We start from the raw sequence: 23569 nt of genomic DNA on the forward strand, positions 1-23569 counted from the left end.
CAGAGTGGACCAGGAACTTATTGCAGTGAGCTGCTTGAATACAGCTGTTCTGGTCTGTGGGGTGAAGAGCGTTTAGCCACATGGATCTGAGCACATCACTTGACCTCAGGGCCAGAGAAGGAGCCTGACTTTATTTGTTTTCTTGGTGTCTATTGGTGCAGATGTACCAAGAATATTTTCCTGTACTCCTCCCAGATACTTTTTGATCTCCCTGAATCAGAAATTGCACACTGCTTGGAAAAGACATTGCTAACCGCTATTCTAATTTAAAACTGGTTATCAATTATTTGACCGAAAATTAGGAAACCAACCATCGCTTAAGAGCTCCACTTTGAAGCAAATGCTCTAGGAAGGGCTGGGCTACACGAAGCTGTTAAAATGCAGCTGGGCTGCACGCAGCTAAAAAGCCATTCCTATCCAACAGCTGTTTAGTGACCTGTGGGAAATAAATTAACAATGTAATAGCTTTTTCATAATGGGTAGTAGTGGAATTCTTGAATTTAGTAACTAAGGCTGTCAGGGAAATAGAAAAAATGGAAGACATATTTTGCACTGTGGGAGGTGCCCCATGTACCACTCTGCTGTACCTCTTTCAAAGAAGCAGGTCAGCAAGTGATGCAGTTTGGAATGGGGCATTCCTTGAAAAGAGACATAAACATCTGGGAATCAGATGCGTAATTAGTTCTCATCCACAACACAGCAGCACTGCCAGTGACTAGTGGCATGCAAACTTCCCGAAAGGCTATGCCACATTAGAAAACCTGTAAAGAAGAAATTACGGAAACCATTAAATAGGAAAAGAAGCAGGAAAACATTGTGAGAAGCAGATACCTGACAGAGATGGAGAAGTCACCATGAGAGTTCTGACTGGCTCGGACAATGAAGGAGCCAACTCCTTTGGTCATGAGGATGTTCTCTGCTTCATGGCGGGATATCCTCTCATCAAACCAGCTGTCAAGCGGGAAAAAGCATGCAGACATAAATAAGCAGGGTGAATTAAGGTAAGGAAGAAAAAAAGTTAAGGGTAGGGAGAATATGAATAAGCAGGGCGGAGGAAAGACAAAACAAAAGGATCAGAGGAGCCCACATGACTACTCCCAATGGCCATGTTCTTGCAAAGGTACAGGGTTTTGATGGGTGCAGACCATTTTCTTTGAGCATTAAAAGCACATAGATGCAAAGAGAACAACGTAAGCTTTGGCCTGCTAAGGGGCAACACTCAGCTGAAACTGTAATTACAGGTACAGTACAGGGAGGTGTTAGTCAAAGAAATTTTAAATTACAAATGTATATGTATACACACATACACACACATAATTCTCAGACATATGCCTCAAATTGCTTTTTGTAAAATGATTGAAAATTATTGAACTGTGATGGATATATTGCGAGGGACACATAAATTTTTAGCAGAAGCAAGACATGAAAGTTTTACTGCTAATAAATTGGTTCCTGCAAGATTTATAACAACACAAAATCATAGAAACACAGAATACAGAAGCACATGTTAATTTAGCCAGGCACAACAAATGATAGTAGAAGGCATTGGGCTAATAATAAGAAAGTCACTGTAAATAGTATAATAATACAGTGTCAATAGGAATTTTTCAGTAGAGGAAAAAAAAAAATCATTGTGTACCACTTATATATGTCCACACCACAGCTAATAAGATATACATCTGCAGTCTTCTGCATTTATGTAATGCTTAACTGCCTGTATTGCGTTAAAATTCAGGACTAATATTTCCATAAGCTTGCTCATTTCTACTTTTGAGTTTCATTATACTTCTTACTATCATCACAGTTTACCTATGTATCATTAGCAAAGGGAAATTAGACTTTACTCAGCACTGATGAACAGGTCTCAATGATTACAAATCATTGTCAATAACATGACAAAGATGAGAAAAACAGACCATCAAAAATAGGAGAGAGCTTTCTTCTCTACATCTTGTTCTATCACCTGGCCTGAGCTGCTTCAAAGCGCAAACCTGCTACTCTTAGAAAAGCATCAAAGTGGAAATATTTCTTCATAGAGAAAGCAGCGTGACAAAAACGTGCATGAAAAAAAAAAAAGAAGCTGCTGGTGTCCCTGAGTGATGCCACAGCACTAAGGAAGAGCAAACAAGAACAACTGACTGGAAGATCTTGTCCCTCTGAGGCTCAAAAGTACAAGCCTGTATTTGCATGGCAAACTAATAATATCCTTCAGCTCCGCCAAGCAGGCTGGCTCATGTCAAAAAAGGCTGGTGTGTGCCACCTCCAAAAGGGATGATGGCACTTATTTGTACCTGCAAAATCCAGGTATTGCCTGCTCGGAGACAGCCAGCGGTACTAGGCTTGGTGCACGATCTGCCTGAAATGCTGCAGCACTTGAAAAAAGAGGAGAATTAGAGGGGCCTCGGGGAAGGTTTCTGCCAGCTGAAAGGAAGAGGTTGTAAAAATGCCACGCATTGTTGTATTTATGGCGGAGAGCCAGACAGTACATTTAATATAGATTTAAACACGTATCGGTCCTCTCTGAAAGGGCGGTGCCATCGACTGGGTGGGGAGAGAGAAATGAAGGTGCACTTGTCCTCTGACAGGTCTGTGTTTGGGTGTGCAGTCACGAAACGTGGAGAAGGGAGTGTGTGTGTGTGTGTGTGTTTGTGTCTGCATGAGTGTGGGAGCATCTCTGTCGATCCCTGAGTAACACCAGCTGTCACGTTTCGCGTAGCATTGCACTGACCTCTAGTGTATCCAAATCCACGCTCACACGCTGTGCTGGGGGAGGGAATGCGGATGGCAGGGCAGGGAAAAGGGAGTTGAGAGTCCGGGGGATGGGGAGGGATCACATTTTTATAGCTCATTTTCAGAGGGATCTCTTGCTCTTCCTTTTGTGCTCAGCCTCTGTTGCCAAGACTTCACATCATGACTCTTTTCCTGTCCGAGGAGATCTAAAAGCAGTTCCTGCCACATCCCAGTGACATCCATCCCTTTGAGCAACAGCAACAAAGGAGACACTTGGGAGTGATAGAGAGCACTGAGAACGGTTCAGCTCTGAAAGAGCAGAGGATGCTTCAAGGTAGAAATAAGGTGCTCTGGCAGACCTGTGCATCACAGAATCACTAGGTTGGAAAAGACCCACTAGATCATCGAGTCCAACCATTCCTATCAATCACTAAACCATGCCCCTCAGCAACTCATCCACCTGTCTTTCCAATACCTCCAGGGATGGTGACTCAACCACCTCTCTGGGCAGCCTCTGCCAGTGCCCAATGACCCTTTCCATGAAAAATGTTTTCCTGATTTCAAGCCTGAACCTCCCTTGGTGGAGCTTGAGGCCATTCCCTCTTGTCTTGTCCCCTGCCACTTGGGAGAAGAGGCCAGCACCCTCCTCTCCACAACCTCCCTTCAGGTAGTTGTAAAGAGCAATAAGGTCTCCCCTCAGCCTCCTCTTCTCCAGGCTAAACAACCCCAGCTCTCTCAGCTGCTCCTCGTAAGACCTGCTCTCCAGCCCCTTCACCAGCTTCGTTGCCTTATGGCAATCCTTGCTGGCCTTAAGTTGTAGTACGTTATAACCAGTCTCACGTCTTCCTTTGTGCATGCACACACACACACATATGCTCCTTTCAGCACTCTGTGGAAATGTGCTGTGGTGATGCACACAGTTTCTGTGCCACTTACGGGGGAACGTGAAAATCGATGAAGTTCTTAGGAACATAGCCCTCTTGACTTCTGAGCTCAGCTTTGTACCAGTCTTCCTGGGAGCTCAAAACCTGCAATTGAGAGATGGATGGAATAAACATTCTTCCTAAGAAACGCAGCTATAACCAGCATTCTGGCAGAAATGTAGAATTTCATGTAAGGATAGAATAGAACTCCACATACACTCTACGTCCCACCCACCGTGCAGCAAGGTTAGTGGCTTATGACCACTTCAGAGCAAACATAGCAATAAAGAAAGGCCAAATAGAACTAGAAGGATTGCTTGTTAACTTCATCCCTTCATCTAAATGCCTGTCCAGGTGGCTGAGGATGCCATCTGCATGTCTCTGATGTCTGTGAAATGAAAAAATTCAGCTCCGAAGGACTTAATAGGGATTTAAGGAGCTCTCTGTGCTGCTTTTGATAGTTGTTACTGGAGCATCTCAGCTTCACAAAGGAGAAAAACAAAAATATCTTTGAAAACTCTGACACGTACAATTATAGAGGGATGTACAGCTGTATCTGTGTGTGTGAGCACTTCATGACTGCACGAATGTTGTAGTGTACTCTCACATGTCATTTCGCAAGAGATTCTTTAGCAGGTTAAGTCTTCAGCTTTGCCAAAGTATATATAAGGGTGAGGTAAAAAGTATTTCAAAGCTACTATTATACTTAAGAGATTGTAGGGTAGCAAAACCAGCACACATCGCACACCAGAGTGGTGGCAAGTGTGCTCACATTAATATGGACTGTAATGATCTTTATTGACTGCAATGCTGACTAGGGACTGCACAAATTCACTCCTCCCTGGCTGATGGCCCATGATATAGCCCTAAGCTAGAGGAGAGAGGGCAGGGATACCACCACATCGTGATGTTACTGCGAACTCTGTGGTCTTCAGAGTTTAGTTTGACAGTCCAGCTCCTGGGACAGAATTCTACTTTATGAAGTAGAACATGGTTCTGTTCTCTCTGGATTTGGATAGGAGCCTGGAACCGTGAGTCATGACAGTTTCAAAAGGAGAAAGCGAGTGGAAAAGACTTAATTCAAAATCTATGGTTAACAACCATAACAATACTTGTTTTGTAAGCCAATCTCAATTTTTTGGGGGAGCCTAACACACATTCTAACTGCGTGGTGTTGGCAGCAGGATGTTACTGTCTCTGAAGCTGATTCTCCACTGAATTGACTGCCACACAGGACTTTTTTATCTATTTAGGTAGAGAAAAGTAGGGGAATAGAAAGCTGTGGAGTTTTCTGCTTGTATAGTCACTGCTTCCCCCATTTTTGGATGCTGCATTAAGGCTCTTTTTTGCTGCTGTGGCCAACCAAAGGGGATAATAGCTAGTCCCTCCTTGTGCTCAGGCCCTGCTCTGTCGGCACCAAGATTTCCAGAAGGACCCACGTGCTGGTCCTTGGTGCAAGGGTGACAGGTTTCTCTCAGTGTGTCATCCTCTCGGAGAAGGATGTGTGTGTGCGTGGAGGCGGCAGCGGGGAGCGTGAGAGGGTGGATTTCCTCCTGTCACTGCTGGCTGAGGGCCTCATGTTTCCTGTTTTCTAATCTCTACATCAATACTGCTCATCTTATCTCCTTTATAAATCAGAAAAGACAGCCAGCAGGTTGTGCAAGCAGCAGGAGGGGGCTCATGACAGGGTATAAATGTATGTGTGTGTGTATGCCAGAAGGAGAGATGTTACTCAGGCTAATCTACTGTTACTATTGCTTGGGCGGCTAAGGTGTTTTTTGGTTTACCTCAAGGACGTTAAAGCAAGAGGCAGTCTGACTTTCCCAGCAGTGATGTCTCTCTGACAACTAATAATAATACTGATGTGTAGTGCTGTTTGACATTTTTTATCAGTGGCTTCCAGTGTACTTTGAAAGAAAGCTATCACTTGTAAGGATTTCACAAGAAAGGAAACTAAGGAACAGGAGGAAAAGTGATCTGGCCAATACCATCACCCCAGCCAGGGACTTGATGAAACCATAGTCTCCTGAGGAAGAAAATATCAGGTAAAGATCACAAGACAAGAAGGATGTGGGGACTACTCTTGACCTAAGGAAGACTGAGGAATGAGATTGCTCATCTATGCAGAAGGGAGGCAGTGATTTTTCCCAAAAAATTCTTACAGCTGTCTGGAAAATCTTGGTCTTTGATCTTAATGAGTTCTGGATGCCATCAGCTTTGTCTAAGCTTCAAAAATTAAAAGAGCAATAACATAAAAAATAGTGATGATGGAAGAGGCAAGGGTGAGATCCTGTATCTGGCTATTAACTGGAACAGCTGGGTCTGTATGGACCTCTTAAACTCTTTCATTATGTGTATAACAGTCTGTCTCATTGACTTTTCCTCTTCTATATCTAATTGCCTAAACCCCCAAAGACAACTAACAGTATTTACTTACAGTGAAAAGTCAGATATAAATTCTATAATGCATGATAACTATCTTTTAGACAGCTTAAGAGTTGGAAATAAGGAAGACAACAGTCTCTCTGGACCACATTCATCCTGTGCTCCTTTAGACATAGTCATTCTAAACACAGTCACCCTAGACTATACAGTCAGTGAAAACAGACAGGACTCAAAATCTGTCTACCACAGAACTGGATATCTGCCCCAGAAAAGATACTTAGCCTTCCCTGCTGACTACTGGAGGACTGTAGAATAACTAAATTCATCGCTTAGGAACCTAAAAGCAAGTGGAATGGACACAGGCTCAAGCAACCTGGAAACTGCTGGCTGACCTGTAGCAAGACCTATGGGAGATGAGTATCCTGCATTTGTATCCCAGTGTGAAGACATCTGTGCTCATCTGTTTTGTCAAGGCAAATGGGAGCATAGAAAGATCTGGAAGCACAGTCAGAAATGTTGTTTAGTCAAGCCTGAGGGTGCACTTACCTTCAGCATATCCCCAGCCTGGAAGCTCAACTCATCCTCTCCAGAAGCACTGAAATCAAACTTGGCGATGGCTTCCATACTGTGTCCAGCAGAGCAAAGCTGGAAGAAACATATACTTATTGATGTCTGTGAGCTGCTTGGACTCCTGAGTCTAGTCTGTAGAAAGCTTATAGGCAATGTTGTGATTTGTACAGCTATGAGCACGCACCAACCATTGGTAGACATTAGTTACTAGACTTTGAAAGACAGCAGGTACAAGAGATGGCATGGCCAAGAGGCTACATCACAGGAACGAGGGGAGGACACGTTCTGGCAGCTCGGCCATGGGGGGTTGGGGGGGGTGTGCTGGGTGTGCCCCATCCCTAGAGGTGTTCAAGGCCAGGTTGGATGGGGCCTTGGGCAGCCTGGGCTGGTGGGAGGTGTCCCTGCCAGTGGCAGGGGAGTTGGAACTGGATGATCTTTAAGGTCCCTTCCAACCCAAAGTATTCTGTGATAATTAGCTCAAGTCAGTAGTTTGAATAGCCCCTCGTGTATGCTCATTCAAACAGATCTCTTTCTCTGTAGCAGTCTCATGGAGAAGCTTGCACACATCACCCAAATAAGCTGGTAGGAGGGAAAAACATTCTGTGTAGACCAACAACCATTCTGTCAGTTCCCAATAAAGCAAGCGACTCTGTCATACAATAGAAGAATGTATTTGACCTCTGCAGTGACCTACTCTTTATCTTAAGAGGCAGACAAACTGCAGACAAAATGAACAGCCTGCAATAAATATATTTTTTTCTTGGACAGAGGCCACCATATACTGAGGGTTGAGAGATACTTTCTCTGTGATGGCTTACCATGGGTGACCACAACTCTCAACTAGGAAGAACTTTTTGCAGAAAGGCTGTTTTCCCTATTTTGGAGCAGACACTCAAGCTGTAGTCCTGACAAATTTAAGGCATGAGCTTGCCCCGTCTCGGTTTTGGTAATCCTGCAACCCAAAGCCTGCTTTTCATCCGCAGAGCAGATGTGGCAGGCGAAGTAGCAGCATGAGCGTAGCTTCTTCACCACTTCCTGCTCAAGTAACTCAGAGGTACCCCTGCAGGACCACTTCTACAATCAAGAGAGAGATTCACTTCCCATGGTTGGCTCAGGGACCCTGCAACCCAGCAATGAGGCTGTCAGTAACAAGAAAATAAATATCTAGGCAGTGCTGCATTAAGCAACTGCATTGCTGGTAGGTGCTCTTGCAGCACAAATTATGAAGACCATTAGACAGCTCCAATATTGAAGTAACGGTTATGGTTACTAAGTTAAGTTCATCTGGGAACAATGAAGCCAAAGGCTCCATTACCTAACTTCGCCTCTCAGAAAAACACCCAGACTTTATGCCTTGAGAAGAAGCGCCGACTTGCCTGATCCAAAACATTCCTAACCAGAAAGGGCTAGAAAGAAACTGTATGAACATTCTTAGTTAGGGGGGCTATTTCTTGTCTCCTGATAAAACTCGGGACAAGACTCCCCAAATATAAAGTGCTGATACTGAGCAAGCTCCAAAATTATGCCACTTTAAAATCAATGGGCTACTGTAACTCTCCTTCTCTGCAGTACTTGCTGCAAGCTTCCTCCTGTGACACACAACCCAGGGATTTAAACACCCGTGTACAAAGGATCTGGAGCCCAGCTGTGATACAGTGCAACTTGACTCAAACTGCTGAGAATGAGCTGGCAGAAGGTCTGCAGGGCAAAAATTATGGGCAGAGGTAGGGCTGTTGAGATGGCAGTAGCCGAGAGATTCAAGAGGAGAAACCCCAAAAAGGTAAAACATAAAATCTCAGAGGGAAAACAAAACCATAGGAGGTTTAGTTGTAATAAACCAGTACCATTAAATTGTAATAAATTGTACCAGTCATGAATCATTTGGGTCACTGAGTTGACTTGTCAGTGCCATCAGTCCAGACACTGCTTGTGGCAGATGGTAACCATGGAGGCTGACATTTCCCTCCCTGTTGATGCGTGCCTCACCAGCAAAGACTCTTTGGGTGCCTTTACAGAGGTGACAAGTACGTTTAGCCTGATATTTCTCTAAATTCTAGCTAGCTTCTCTGTGGTAACTGTACAAAGCAGTCATTTATTGGGTATGTTGTATGTTTCCTTCTCGCAGAGTCCCTTTGCATTTGAATAAAGATGTCTGGTCAAAGTGATCCACAAAAGGGGCCATAACATCACTGGAGATTAGTTCTGAGATTTGTTACATCTTATTTCTAACTATAAAAAGGTCTTCACATGCTTCCTACTGGATTCTGTTAGCACCCTCTTTTTTTTTTTTTTTTTGCTGCTTATAGGTGAATTTGTATTCATGCAGGGACAGGAGCTGGACTTGATGATCCTTATGGGTCCATTCCAACTCAGTTCATTTAGCGATTTTGTGATTCTCTGACTGATGTGAGCTATGCGGCACCAAGGCAAATTTTTTAGCAGTCCACAGACAGCTTTACTGCTTCAAAATGAACCTGTCCTACAGCTACTGCCCTACAGTTTCAGTGTTGGGGCTCCCCATGTCAGTTGGAGTACATAGCTCCGTCATGATCTCCTATACTCCTGCTATTCCAGCTTGCTACTTTAGGATTTTGTCAATATACAACAATTCTGAACTATAACATCCTATGTTTTACCCATGTGCTTTATGCTCAGTCTTCAGCTTTCCAGCTATTCCTCGCATTTTCAGCTTCTTTTCTCTCTGTTGACTTACTGATGCTCTTGAATTCTTACTTTGGATACCCTTGCAGCTTTGCAAATACAGCTTATGTGGGCCCACTCTTATTCCAGGCATCTCATCTGCAGATGCAACTCTGGCCTCATCTGAGAACTGTCCTCTCTTCATGCAGTGACATTTTTGCAGATTCAATCTATAGCCTCCCACAGCCAGTACAAGCCCCTTGCGTGATGACAGAGCATACGGGTATTAAACTGAAGGGGAATTAACCACTGAGGGAACTAGTTAAACAATGATACTCTTTCATGGAATAGAACTGAAGAAAAAGACTAAAAGAGAATTACTTTAATAAGGGATGTTTTTCAGCGTTTTATCTTGCAGCAGTGGGCTGCTGCAGAGAGATCAGAGCCAACAGTGCAGATGAATCCTGGAACTCCTAGATGCAGAGCATTAATCCCAGTTTGAGAAAAAACCCACACTTCAAAACAATAAACTGTTTAAATACAAATCCTGTCTTTGATTTTTGCCCCTTAGTCACAGAAAAGACAGTGGGAGCTCTCTCTGTAGGGGGCAAGAGGGGAGAGTAATTTTTCAGTATCCCAGATGCTAAAGATGCTGTTAGAGATGTGACTCCGCTCAAAAGGAGGAGGGTTTGTGAAACAGTTAAAAACTCCTTTCACCTCCTTTTCAATTTCAGCAATCCCAACCTCAGGGAGAGACCAGTGAGACAGATACCTCTTCAAACAATCTAACACATGGATTAAATGTGCTTTTCATTGCCAGCGGCTGGATTTAGAAGTGACTCAAACACCATACACGGTGTTGGCTGTGTTGATAAATCAGCAATGCAGTAATGCTGTAGCCTTAAGCTCTTCCCCCACCAACTACTAAAGAGACACTAGCCAATAATCCTGTCTTTGAACTCCAGCCTACCACTTTTCATCACCTGAACTTCAAACCAGTTCTGGTTTTCTGATCGCGTTCCTTCCTCCATCTGTAAGTAGAGAATCTTCACTCTGCATGGGTCAGCGCTGGGCCCTCATGAAAACTCCCCTGCCAGGGGCCCATTCTTCCCCTCGCTGCATGTACATGACTTCAAGAACCACCCCATGACAGAAAGACACAGGATTTTTTTTTGTTATTGTCATAACTTACATTTCTCAAGCACCTTTTATCCCAAAGGACAGCACTGCGGGTTACGGACAGAGCCAGATTCTGCTTTGAACTGCCTGGTGCAACTCCTTTAAGCTTTCAAATAACCAAGGACGCTTTTAAACTGTGCATAATGTTCTGTGTGAAAACCACTTTTGTACAGAGTTTAGCACTGAGTCTATACAATTTCAAGGGAGGATTTTTCAGTTCTGAGTGTGAATTGACCGGTACACTCCATTTTGTGCTGGCTCTCTGCATGGAGGTAAATTTTCTCTGTGGTTTCTCACAGACTAGGCAGATCCAAGGGGCATAAGGCTACTGCAATTCTGTGGGGCTGGTGCAGCAGAAGATTTGTAACAGAAGTGAAAAGCACTGTGGCTTTGAGAGCACTAGGTAGGTATTTCAGTTCCGCAGAATGACATTCCCTAAGCAAGAGCATTGGCATCTCTCTGTTGATGAAAAGAACCAAGGCCTAAATCATGTCAGCAAGCAACATCATCTGGCAACAGCATCCCAGAGAGTTTAACACTGTTACCCTAAACCAAGTTGGTAAAAATTCAGTAGGAACAGTGCCAAGCAAAGCAGGGACTGCCCAGGCTCAGCTCTCCTCAATCTCATACATTAACGTCACAGAAGGAAAGCAAAGTTGTGACAAGTGCCCGCTCAAAGAAGCCACATGAACAAAAGTTTTTATTTTTATGCCTGCAGCACATGCTTCTCCAGCCTACAACTCCATCCAGTGAGGTTTTGCACAGAGATATATAACGCAAGCTACTGTTTCTTTGTTCGGCTCTGCAAGAACAACCGATCAGACTAACGAGCAACCAGGGACAGAATGCAACCCTGAACATCTGTACGGAAACTCCAGATGACATTTCAGCATAAGCAATGGAGAAGGGATCTGTTATCTATAAGAGCTGTGAAAGATAAAAGCTTTGTTTTCGCCAGCTTAGTCACATACAAGTGGCATGGGAATATTTTGTTCCAAAAACACAAACCTCTTGCCATGGGGTTAACGGTGTGGCTTCACTGACTGCCAGTGATAAGAGGGTAAAATTTATAAGGGAGAACAAGTCCCTAAAACACTCAGCACTGTTTCATTTGAATCTTGGCTATCCTGCCACCCTGAGCAACACACAGCAGTTGGGCTGAGCCTCTGTTCACAGACAAAATAAGCCTCCCTAGGAACCAGATTCATGGAACAAACAAACTTGGAGGACTCTATAACCAACAGCAGTTGGTAAGAAATGCCCCAGACTAGGATGATGCTTAATCTCCCTGAGATACTTGGGTCAGGTAAAGCTGTGCAACACCATGGGAAGCCTGTGCAACAGCAGCCCCAAAGAAAGTAGCACAATACTGCGTGATATTGTGAGCGTATAAAATAATGAGTCTTTTCTGTGCTGGAAGGTTTGATGTAGAGGACTAGGGCTCGGGGAAGAACCTCCTTCTGTTTGCCCACCTCCTCCCTTAGTTTCCAGCTGGTCAGATTTGGCTGAAGCACCACGATTTGTCCTGCAAAAGCACGGCCCTTTTGTGGAAGCTGATGAACAATATGGCCCTGGGATCCCATGCTCTTCCCCTAACGCACAGTACTTTACCTCTCCTTCCAACCACCCTCCTTTTCTCCTTAGCATCTTTCCCACAGAGCTCCCCTGACTCAAGTCTCAGAGCCACACTCACCCCATACCTTGTAGCAGCTCTCCTCTCCGCTGGCACTTTGCTAGAAAGCAGGAGGTGCATTACCTTCTAAGGGAAGGAAGAGAAGGAGAGCTCAGCCTGTATCAGGCTCCTCCCTGCCGCGACAGCATGCCACATCAGTTATGGGTCCACGTGTGTGGACGAGGACAATCAGGAGTGGGCATGGTGGACAGAGGTGCAGAATAATGTCTGTCGCAGAACAGAGAGGGGCACGGACAATCATCAATCTGTAATGTTGGAAATATTTGGTACACTGCGTATTTAAAATGGTGGCGGTTCAAAAGGATCTGCCCTTAGACGCTACCTCAGCCCAGACTGGTTCAACAGCTGAATAAAGGAGGGTTCTATCCCTCAAAAACTGCAAGTTCTACACAAACAAGGAAAACGGAAACGAGCACTGATCTCGTAAGTTAAATGAGACATGATAATAAGTCAGTTGAAAAGCATATCTTGAGGAACTAGTAACTGAAGATATAAAAACATGTAATAAAATTTTTCAAAGACAACAGAAGCAGGAAGCCTGCCAGAGTGTCTGTAGGGCTGACAGATGATTGAGATGTAAAAAGAGTGCTCAAAGAAGATAAGGATAAAGCACAAAAGCTAAACGGATTCTTTGCATCCATGCATCTTCTGGAGGAAAGCAAGGAGGTAAAAGCCAGGGGAACAGTCTCAGGCTGAAGAATTGGAAGAAAAGGTTTTAGAACAAATCAGTAAATGTACAAGAGTAAATCCAAGGATCTAATATCTCAGAAATCTTGCCTGAAATCTAAACTGACCATGACATAGTGAAGGCTGAGCAATTAAACTACGACATACAATATAAGACCTAACCCAGTCTTCGTACCAGGAGAAAAAGCAGCAAACACGATGCCAGCGTTTGAAAAGTATTTTGAGGGAGTGCAAGGGGCATGAGTTCAAACTCCTGTGTGCCTGGAATTGGTAGAAATAGTAATGAAGGGAAGAATTACTGGGTATAAGAGAGAAATGATGTAGCAATTACCTCTCACACAGATTTTGTAGAAGGAAGTTCTACTGCAGAGATCTGATTGAGTTACTTGAAGGAGCTGATGAACATGTGGATATGGGTGACTACTTGAAATGAAACTTGCATTTCTAAATCCCTTTTGATGAAGTCTTTAACCAAAGACTCTTAAAAAAAAACCCTCCTAAACTCTCAAGGAACAAAGAACAAGAGGATTATCAACTGATTAGAAGTTAGGAAGCAACATGGAAGAGCTGCTCAACATATTCATAAATGATCTAGAAAAAATGAAGTGACAAAGCTTACTGATGAGAAAAAAAATCAGACTAATACAGACTAAATCTGATCACAAAAGTCTTGCATATTGTTTTAAAAATAGTCATTAAATGCAAGATGAATCTCAGTGCTGATAACTGAGAAGTAATGGATATGGGAATAAACAACTGTAACTATAAGAAAACAGCAATGAACTTAAAATTAGCAACTACCACTCAGGAAATATAGTTTTTGGTTCCTTTGGATAGTTCTAGCAAAGCGTCAGCTCAGTGGAAGTCAGAAAGCAGGTCAGGAAATGGCAAGAAGGTGATAGAGAACAAAACAGAAAGAAACACCATGTCATTGTACAAATCCCTGGGGCAACCTGTTTGAAAATTTGTTACTCAACTACGACAGCTAGTTCTCATCCTTCCATCACAAAAATGGAGATGGCAGCATTAGAAACAGAAAGCAAATAATTAAGGGTGATCACAGGAACGGAAAGTTTCTGAACAAGGATGGACCCAATGAAACAGACTAAGATCCTGCACCCTGGAAAAAAGTTGAGAGAGGGATAAATACAAAAGCAATGCAGAAAATAATGAGGATGGAAAAGGCAAAGAGGAGATTTTTATCCATTTTATAACATAGGCACTAGGAGCTCCTTCTCAAGAGTGACGGGATCTGGGATGCCGTAGTGAAAGAAGCTCCACCTTGCACTCACTCTTTTCTTACCCTCCTTCCCCAAACTGCTTTTGCTAGGCATGGGATCATGGGCAGCATGGAGCTGTAACCTGACCTTTCTCATGAGCCATGGCACTTCACATAAAACACCACAACACGCTGGTCTAGGAGGATCAGTCCAGCAGCAGGCAGCGGCAGCTCCCTGTCCTCCCTCCTCCCTTTGGGAAGGCAATTGTTTCCCTGGAATACTCTGGTTAAAACAGAGATAGGGTTCAAATTATGGAGTACTCAGACCAGTGAAGGGTAGAAACAAAAAGAATTCCCTCTGAAGGGGATAATTACCAATATATTTTGCTGAAAAAATACACAGTTGCAGAAAGCAGGGGACTGTAAAAGGAGTACAGCAGCTAGTTCTTGTTATGTTGTGAAGTTTTCATAGAATCATAGAATCATCAGGTTAGAAGAGACCCACCGGATCGAATCCAACCATTTGTATCAAACACTAAACCATGCCCCTCATGTGCCCATGCCCCTTATATGTGATTGTTACTGTATGCATCAGGAATATAAACTTCTGTACAGTCAGGTGGGACACCAATCCTCACAGTGTTCTTGGTTTTAAGCTATGTTCACTCTCGTGCTCTTTGAATGGCAGATTACATTACGTTGTACGTTATAACGACCTATTTTCTCTGTTTCTACCATGACGTGATCTAATGGGCCTCCCAGCAGGAGCACTGCTGAGAGCTTTCTCTCATGCTTGCTGCCTAACAATATCACAAAACACTGTCTGGATTCCTATTAGGTATCCAGAACTATTCCATAATAATATTAATCTATTTAATGTTAAGTCATATAAGATGTGGCCTTCTATACCATAAACAAAACACTCAGTACTGGCAAGCTCCAGTGATGAGAAAGGGTAGGAAATAAGATAGGATAGGAAATAACTCCCATTTCTTTCTTTGACATTTCTATGTACTCCTCCCCTGTCATAGTTATAGTAGCATGTTAACCTCTTCACCTTGTGGAACACACGCATCATAGCTGCGTTGAAAAATACAAAGAAACATCCAGATATTTCAGCCATAAGAAAACAAACCTTATGGGAATGGTGTCAAACTCTATGCCTCCACGTTTCAGCCAATATCTATTAGACAACTGCATAAAGATCAACCACACAAACAGGTTATTCCACAACTACCTGTTGCAGACTACTTATGTCATCATCACTCACCCAGATGGGATAGCTGAACCATGGTTCTGATACAGCCTGGGAAGACCTGAACTTTAAAAGCTTGATGCAGATCAATTCACACCCGCTTTTACACTTAGGTGAGTGACCCAAAATATGTGTGTCTGCAAACACATCTGAATATTGCCTAAGAATACATAGTCTCACTTGTATTTCCCGCTGGGCTGGACATTTAAAGAGAACTTTTTTTTTTCAATGCATTTTATTCATTTCAGTTTCTATCTGCAAAGCATGGGAGCAGCCAGAAAAAAAGAGAAAACAAACAGGAAAAGAAAAAAAGGGAAGAAAAGAAAAGGAAAAAAAGGTTATTTCCAATAAAACATATAAGTAAAGTATTTTGCTTACTTTGAATTGTTTGAGTTCATAATATATGAATGAATATGTGGCTAGGTTTTATTTGTCCTCAATGTGAACTACTTCCACATGTTCTTAATTAGTTTGCCTCCAGAAAAGTAATGTTGCAAACAAGGGAAACAGAAGTCAAAGTGTGGAAACAAGGAAGATTTCAATTGTTATATTTTTGTTGTAAGTAATAACTCAGCATCTCTGTATTCAGGAACACCAGAGCTGTAAATCCACATAAAGCTGAATGTTATGAATGGAAGCTGTCTGTTTTTTCCCGATATCCCATCTATTCCTGTCCCCACATTCAGATATGCTCTACACACAGCAATTCATCCTATCTTGCCGCTTTGCTTTCTGCAAACAGCTGCTCAGCCTGTCCACAGTGACAGGTCATTAGCGGGCACTTATTTTTTTCAGGACTGAGTGCACAGGAGTGGCAGTGCTATAAAAGCTCTGCAGAGCTCCATGAACCAATCTGAGCACAGATGTGTCCCAATTGGCCATGCTTCTTATTAGCAAAGATTGCCTTGAAATCTCAGCACCTTGTTGCTCACTGTCACGGTTTAGCCCTGGTCTGACCTGGTTGGCAGCTAACTATGGGCAGCTGTGACCCCAATCCCTCCGCCACTCCAGGAAAAGTGAAAAGGGAAAAGGGAAATGAGATAGAGAGACTTGTGGGTTGGAAACTAAAACCAAAACAGCTATAATGAAACAATAATAAGGAAAATACTATATAATAAGAAAATTATAAAGTATACACAATAAATGAAATTGAACCTCCCCCCACCTGATGACTATACTTCCTGACTGATGCTGTAGGCAGGCATGGGGAAAGGTCAGAGGCTGGACTCAGGGACTAGATTTAGGAATGCATGATTCCAGGGTTAGGGGGAAGAGGACAGACAAGGTCTGTATGAGATGCTGGCCACCAAAGAAAACCTTTGTGATCCCTTGGTTTTATACTAAGTATGATATATATGGAATAGAATACTCTGTTAGTCAGTTGGGGTCATCTGCTCTATCTGCATCTCCCTGCAGGTGTGACCCTTTTTCACCCCTTTGTCTTCTGGCATTTTGGATATGAACTTTGTCTCCACAGGGACAGATGTAAGCAATGGCCTTCTGCATGCCAATGCCCCATTAATTTGGTGATAATCGTAAATTTTAAGTGTTATCACTTCTAGATAAAGACACTGTGTGAAAAAAAATGTAGCTAACTTTCAGAAAATGAAGTTACTTAGACAAGGCTTAGTTGAAAAGTTAGAAAATTATTTCTGCTTTAGCTCAAATCAGAACAGTCACTTGCAGTGGCCCTGTTTGATTACATCCCAGGATTTTCAAATAGGTCAATCAACAGCATCAGCTGCATAGCTATTGCTATTCTAGTGCTGGTCTTGTCACGAGCACCCTCATAAACCACAGTCAGTTTAGCTCATATGACTATAGCATACTGTGTATACGCGTGGCACCACTCTTTCGATTAAAAGAGTGAAGTCTTTTCTCTTACATGAATAAGCGTTATCTGTATGAGTACTGTTCCAATTCTATAGTTGTGCATGGACTAGGAGAGCGTACAACTTTAATTGCCTGGTACCATCAATGTAGCACCACTTATAGCAAGGAGAGGGGGCTTTAATGCTGAACAGCAGCATTACTTTGCCATATGATTCATGCAGCCCTTCCCATCACTCTGCTAATTCACGTCCAAAGGCACCCCCTAACATTCCAGCTGATGACCATCTCTGTCCTTCTGACAAGTTTTTCTTTGGGAGTATGTTGCTCTGATCATCTGGTTCCCTATTCTAAAGAAGTACTGACAAACTTGATGATATTAAATATTTTCTTCAAATCCCTCCTAACCTGCCAGCTTTCTTTTCTATGTTCCCCAACCCATGACTCCTAACTACTGAATTATTAGTGTATTACTAGCAGCTTTTGGTTCTAATCAGCTAGGTTCTCCACCTTCTGTCTGCACTGTACAGTTAGCCATGCTCATGACTTCCCAGATTATCATCTTGACAGCGATTACAAGATCACAAGAACCGAACTGTCACAGAACTGATTAGATTAGCAGAGGAGGAAGGAACAGATTACAACTAAGAAAGGGAAGTTTTGACTTCTTTTCCTTTACTACCAAACAATTCTCCTGGATTTCCATAGATGTCCTTTAGCTACTACATTGCTGCCCAAGACTGCAGATGGAAGCGACTGCCTTACAGTTTCGTTGTTGCTAGATGCTCTGAGGACACGTAGCCAAAGCATCTCTACTCTGTGGTGTAGTGTTCTGTGTCAGAGGTCTTCAGCTTGCGCCCATGAACTACTTTTTGAGAATCGTCAGAAGAGATCCAAAGAAGATCCAATTTACTATCAGGGAGACCTCTGTTCAGCACACAGAAATTTATGCCTTCACTGGGAAATCTGGATGAATCTGCAAGCCCAAAGAAGGTTGGAGAGCACGGGAAAAGATGAACAGAATATGCTCCTTAGAACAGCATTTCTGCAAGCCTGCCCTACTTTTATCTCACCTAAGAGCTAAAGAGGGCCAGTTACTCCGGGCAAGAAATCACGGGTCCTGCATCTTGATCTCTGCTCTGGAGCCTCCCCCCCAGCAGGACTGTTTTCGGATCAGCCTCAGCACTTAGACAGATCTAAGGAAACTTTCTCCTTCTTACTGCTCTCTTGGGAGCCAACACCACCTCTTTCAGAGACTGTTAAGAGTTAATCAGTTGATCTCCACCGTCATCTACAAACTATATGAGTTACACTACCAGCAAATTCAGCACACCTTACTTTATAATACATTGGGCTAAATCTTCTTTACAATGTTCAAATTCAAAAAAACAGCCAGGTGAAGACAGAGAGGGAAATACTGCTACCGACAGAAAAAGGAGCCTCTTCCCAGACTTCACAATTTGTTTATTATCATCCCTTCCAGACACTAACGAGTAGCAAAATAAGTCCTAGAGGCTGTTGCAATGTTACCTTTTGTATCCCTGAAGGATAAACATGACAAAAATACGGGAGTCAGCCATCTAGGCCATTATAATGACAGCTAATTTTGTCATCATATTATTAGAATTCGAATGACAGATAAGCTGAGCAGGGGCTGCTTGCCTATCAAGCCACAATCAACACAGTCTGCATGAGCTGCTGATTTTCTTCTTTGCTGCATGCAAGCAGTAGAGTGAGAAAGGAAGCGAGAGGAAGACTTAGAGAGACTCTTCTTCAGTGCTTTGAATCCAATGCTGGAACATTCAACAAAACATTCCTTTCCAGGATTTAAATTCTCCCTTTGATGAGCACCTAGTCACTCAGTGGGATTTGCCAAGTTTCCATGAGAAGCTAGAGAAAAGTAATCTCACTCTATATTTCTTCTTCCTCCCTGAGCTACACCTCTCTAATCATGATAAATACGTCTAAACATGCCTGATTAAGTCAGACAGACAATGTGCCCTTAATCTGAACTGATCAGGACTCTGGAGCTGCCAAAATGAACCTGCTGTCTCTCTATCAGACAGAGCAATAAGAGGTCGGTAATGCAGCTCCATTAACTGCTTCCCACAGAATGAATTTTCCCTGACTGCTCCTAAAGAGCAGACACTTGAGGAATGCCGCCTGATGGGAGGTTGCTTCAAACGGTCTCTTTTGGCACATTTGTCGAGCAGCTCCTTCTCAAGCCCTCCAGATAAACAACTAAAGTATGAAAAATGTAGCCACTTCCTTCTATGTGAGTTTTTAAAAAATCCCCTCATACCTTATCTAGCTAACTGCCTCTCAATTTTTCTCATCTTTTTTTTTTTTTTTTTTTTGTAAGCTGCTGCACTGGCTTCTATGCGTTGTACTGCAAGTGTGTGGTTATCAGAATAACAATCCTGCTCCCACTGTGCATGGGCATATGTAGGCAACGGATCAGCTCTTGTGTACAAGTAGAGCTTGCACTTTGTGGATTCACAGAATGTGGAGCTGTAACAGACCAATATATCAATATACCATATTAATATCCCAATAAGCCATGTATATTTAGCATATTTGCACTAATATTGGAGGTTCATTGGAGGACAGATGGATATAGATCAGAACAAATGCAAGAATGCACAACCTTGAATTTGTTCTGGAACCTACGCACGCACATATACGTCTGCTTCCATGCACTTGTAGCCCTCTATGATCTTTATCCTTTGAGAAGATCTACTCTTAGTAAAACACTGCAGTTGAGAGGGATCAGCAGCGTCTTAGACCATGTTTGGTCTCTGCAAAATCCTGGAAGTACTTATCCTGAAACTGGCCTTTGGTATAATTATAAGTACCTTCAAAGCCTCTCTGAATCACAGCAGCTATGAACAGTTCCAGGGAACCATTCTGCTAGCAGCAAGTCAGATGGAGAATTATACTTCTCAATTTGGTCATATAAGAGACGGGGATGAGGAGTGATGTTAGATTGCAAATGTTTAGTGCCAGGATGGACTTTCCAAAAGTCACTTCCAAAGCAAAAGAGTCAAAACAGAATTAAAAACAACTAACCAACCAACCGCAGACAGTAAACCCTACCTACAATTAGATCCAGATACTCCAAGATGCCTTCCTTGTATTTGAGTGTCTAAATACAGTAAAGAATACTCGAGATTATCTCCAGCTTTGACTGCTAGAGAGAGATTTCAAGACAAAACATACAGTTCTTTAAATCTGACTTGTGTGCTGTAACTAAGAGCTAAGCAATTCTGGTGTTGAGGCAGGTCTGCTTATGAATACACACTGGATGTGCGCATGAACGGTAAATTCCTTTGTCTATGCGTGATTATGCATTCTACAATGTGAAATGGAAGTCTAGAAAAAAAATCCATAAATATTTGTGCTAAAGTAGGATTAAGTTTACCATATGTCTTTGGTTCATTTTCACAGCAGTTAAATTACTCCTCTTTTCATATATATAATACGAAGGATGCAACAAGAAGCTATAATTTCTTTATTTCTGGTCATAGCACAACCTAGAGGATTCATTACATTAAGGCATTAATCCAATCTGGTAAAAACAGTTTTTAATCTTATATTTGATGCTACTGTGCATCAATACATTTGAGTGTGATATGTGAACCAAATGGTATGAAAATCTGCTAGTATACACTTACGGGTACATAATAATATGTTTCAGATCAGCTACTGTATGTTTCTTTTATCAGGCAACTTTTTGTGTAAAATGGGAAGAAGAGAAAGCTCAGTGATGAAACTGCTATTTTCCTTGGTATTTTTCATGCAAGATTAATCCTGACAGCACAGACGATCATGCAAAATCTGGGAATCTAGTACTAAAATTACATTGTGTGCCAACAGATATGGTTTTGTACAAAAGCAGAACTACAGTTAGCTTGGTAAGAAAAGGTAACATTTCTTTGTCCTTTTAACCATAAAGCTATTTTTGTACAAAACTGCAGCTGACTGCACAAGTTGTGTTTCTTTTTACTGAAAAGTTTGACTTGCCTCTTTTCCCTTTTATATCTTTCCTCTCCCTTGTGCTTTTATGAGAGGATGGAATGTAAAAGTCCAGTTCAACATACGTTTAACTGTGATAATCAGAGTCATGGAATGGTTTGACTTGGAAGGGACCTTAAAGATCATCCAGTTTCATCCCCTTACTATAGGCAGGGACACCTTCCACTAGATAAAGCTGATAAAAATCCTCATCCAACCTGGTCTCAAACACCTCCAGGGATGGGGCATCCATTACTTCTCTGGAGAATCTGGTCCAGCAGTAAGGCACAGTAAAAAAAAAAAAATCCTAATATTAAACCTAAATCTCCCCTCTTTCAGCTTAAAACTGTTACCCATCATCCTATAACTATAATCCCTTATAAAGAGCCCCTCCCTAGCTTTTCCACAGGTGCAAAGACAAATATCTACACACAAACATAGGAAATCTGATAATTACGTTCTCAGAGCCCTCTTATCTAGGACATGTCATACATAATTTTTGATTGCAGAAACCTTTTTTCGGAGAAGAGAATCTGATATTCTTTATATACAAAACTTCACATTTACGTAAGGACAGAGACACTGAAATGCTACTAGTGGCATCTGCCATGTGGTATAATGAGCACTGCTATGGTACCTGCGTATCACCACTTGCATATTTACCTTCAGAGCCTCGGTGTTGTATTAACTGTGCTTTTTCTGCTTCATGGATCTTCATTGCTGAGCTTCATTTAAACATAGACCCCCTTTTACAAGGCCTAAGTGCTACAAAACAGCCTTTCTATAAATTAAAGCCAGTCCATGTGCATCTGCATTTGGAATGCTTATGAAAGGGTTTAAAAAGCAATCAATTACAATAATTTACACATTTAAAGCTGCAACTCCAACAGTCAATCCAACTTTTCTTCTCGTTGTAAGGTAAAAGTGAATGCCAGCTTGTTACTATTCCTGGGGTTTGTCTCTGCACAGCAATCGTACCATTTTAAGTAGAAGTGTAGAACATATTTCATGTTTTTTTCATTTTTTAAGATACATTTGAAATTAAAGTGCACCAGCAATTCCTGAATGATTTAACACGTAGACATTTTTACTCTGAAGGAGGAAGAACTCATTCTTGTTTATCTTAATCCAAAATTGAGTTATGTCAAACTGGAACAGGTTCTCATCACCTGGCATAAAAATACCCAGGTCACCTGCTGATGTAGGTACATTAGTTACTGAACTAAGGTACAGACTAAGACTTAATTAATGACATAAGGTTCCTATAGGTAGATCAAGGGTGACATCCTACGTTTCCCGTTTGTACAGTGTGGGCACCTTTGTGGCAGTGAGGCTAACTGGAACCTCACTGTGAAACCCCTGTGCACCCTGCAAAAATAATCATGGTCCCATTCCTTTAGTGAGCAAGTGATCGATTGCTGCTCTGCAGCAGGGAACCACACAGCCTTCAGACTATTCAATAGATTGCATGTGGCAAAAAGGGAACACTGCGCAAAGGGTGTGAATGAGTCATCCGACATTTCAGGTTGACTGAAGTCATTCTGCTACATTTATTTCTAATCTTGATGTGCTATCCACATTTGCATGTTAAGCAGGATGGGAAGAAAGAGATTTAAATTATTTGGTACAATACACTCGTGGAAAATAGCAGACTCCGCATGTGTGTGAGAATGTGGAATTACATGCATGACTGGGCGAAGAGAGCATCATGTGAAGTGCCTTTTCTGCTGTCATGCAGGAGCAGACATTCTGCATGCAAGCCTGAATGCATCTGAGCAAAAGTATGTTTGAATATGTGTATCTCAAGGGATCTGATTATAAACAAATGATGTTCACTTGCAGTGTGTCTGAACGGAGGAACAGAGGTCCCATGAGCAAGCTTCAGGTGATGTGTGCGTTGTGTTTTCTTTGGCAAATACGAATCCACTAACTGTGAATGAGCTGGTCTGTGTACACTTGGAGGGTAAGTACTTGTGTGCGTGTAGGTGACAAGGTGCATCCATAAGCATGAACATGTGTCAGGTGAAGCTGGAATTTATATATTAATCAAACATCAGCAGCAGTGGAACACCTACTTAAAGATTTCCATGGGAAGAATACACGGCAATCTCTTGACCTATAATCTGGCCTAACACTATGCTCCTTCCCTCCTGGTCATACTTCCAGTTTAAAGTGTAAATTTGCAGAGAGTCTGACTTCTTATAGCTCACCCTGAAGTTTTTTTGATCCATGAATATTTAGCAACTTTAAGAATTAAGCCATTTTAAAGTACATGCTCACCTCTGAGACTTAGGAGCCTCAGATCAAACATTTGAGTTTGAATTTCTGGACAAAGACACTCATTTAAGAAAAAAGTAGGTATCAGTATGTAGACAAAGATCCTAGCAAAATGCCTCACAGGAAATATTTCCTGATGGTGAAGAGGTAAACATAAAAGATACTCC

General features: G+C 42.2%; 2 protein-coding genes across 3 annotated transcripts in view; one reads left to right on the forward strand and one right to left on the reverse strand.

Moving 5' to 3' along the window:
* The window catches only part of MRTFA (myocardin related transcription factor A), a 506306-nt gene that overhangs the window by 347169 nt on the left and 135568 nt on the right, over nucleotides 1-23569 (forward strand). The window lies entirely within an intron of this gene.
* The window catches only part of GRAP2 (GRB2 related adaptor protein 2), a 44260-nt gene that overhangs the window by 10370 nt on the left and 10321 nt on the right, over nucleotides 1-23569 (reverse strand). Inside the window, exons 1-4 of one of the 2 annotated variants that reach the window (XM_069855519.1) lie at nucleotides 12117-12308; nucleotides 6585-6683; nucleotides 3667-3758; nucleotides 832-951 (exon numbers count right to left, since the gene is read on the reverse strand). In XM_069855519.1, the coding sequence (XP_069711620.1) occupies nucleotides 832-951; nucleotides 3667-3758; nucleotides 6585-6662 (290 nt within the window). In that variant the 5' untranslated portion in view covers nucleotides 6663-6683; nucleotides 12117-12308. Of the gene's footprint in view, nucleotides 1-831; nucleotides 952-3666; nucleotides 3759-6584; nucleotides 6684-12116; nucleotides 12309-23569 lie in introns of those variants that run through there. The other variant, XM_069855510.1, reaches the window with a different exon arrangement.

The sequence above is a fragment of the Phaenicophaeus curvirostris genome, chromosome 1 (genome assembly GCF_032191515.1).
Source record: "Phaenicophaeus curvirostris isolate KB17595 chromosome 1, BPBGC_Pcur_1.0, whole genome shotgun sequence".
NCBI classification, from domain to species: domain Eukaryota; kingdom Metazoa; phylum Chordata; class Aves; order Cuculiformes; family Cuculidae; genus Phaenicophaeus; species Phaenicophaeus curvirostris.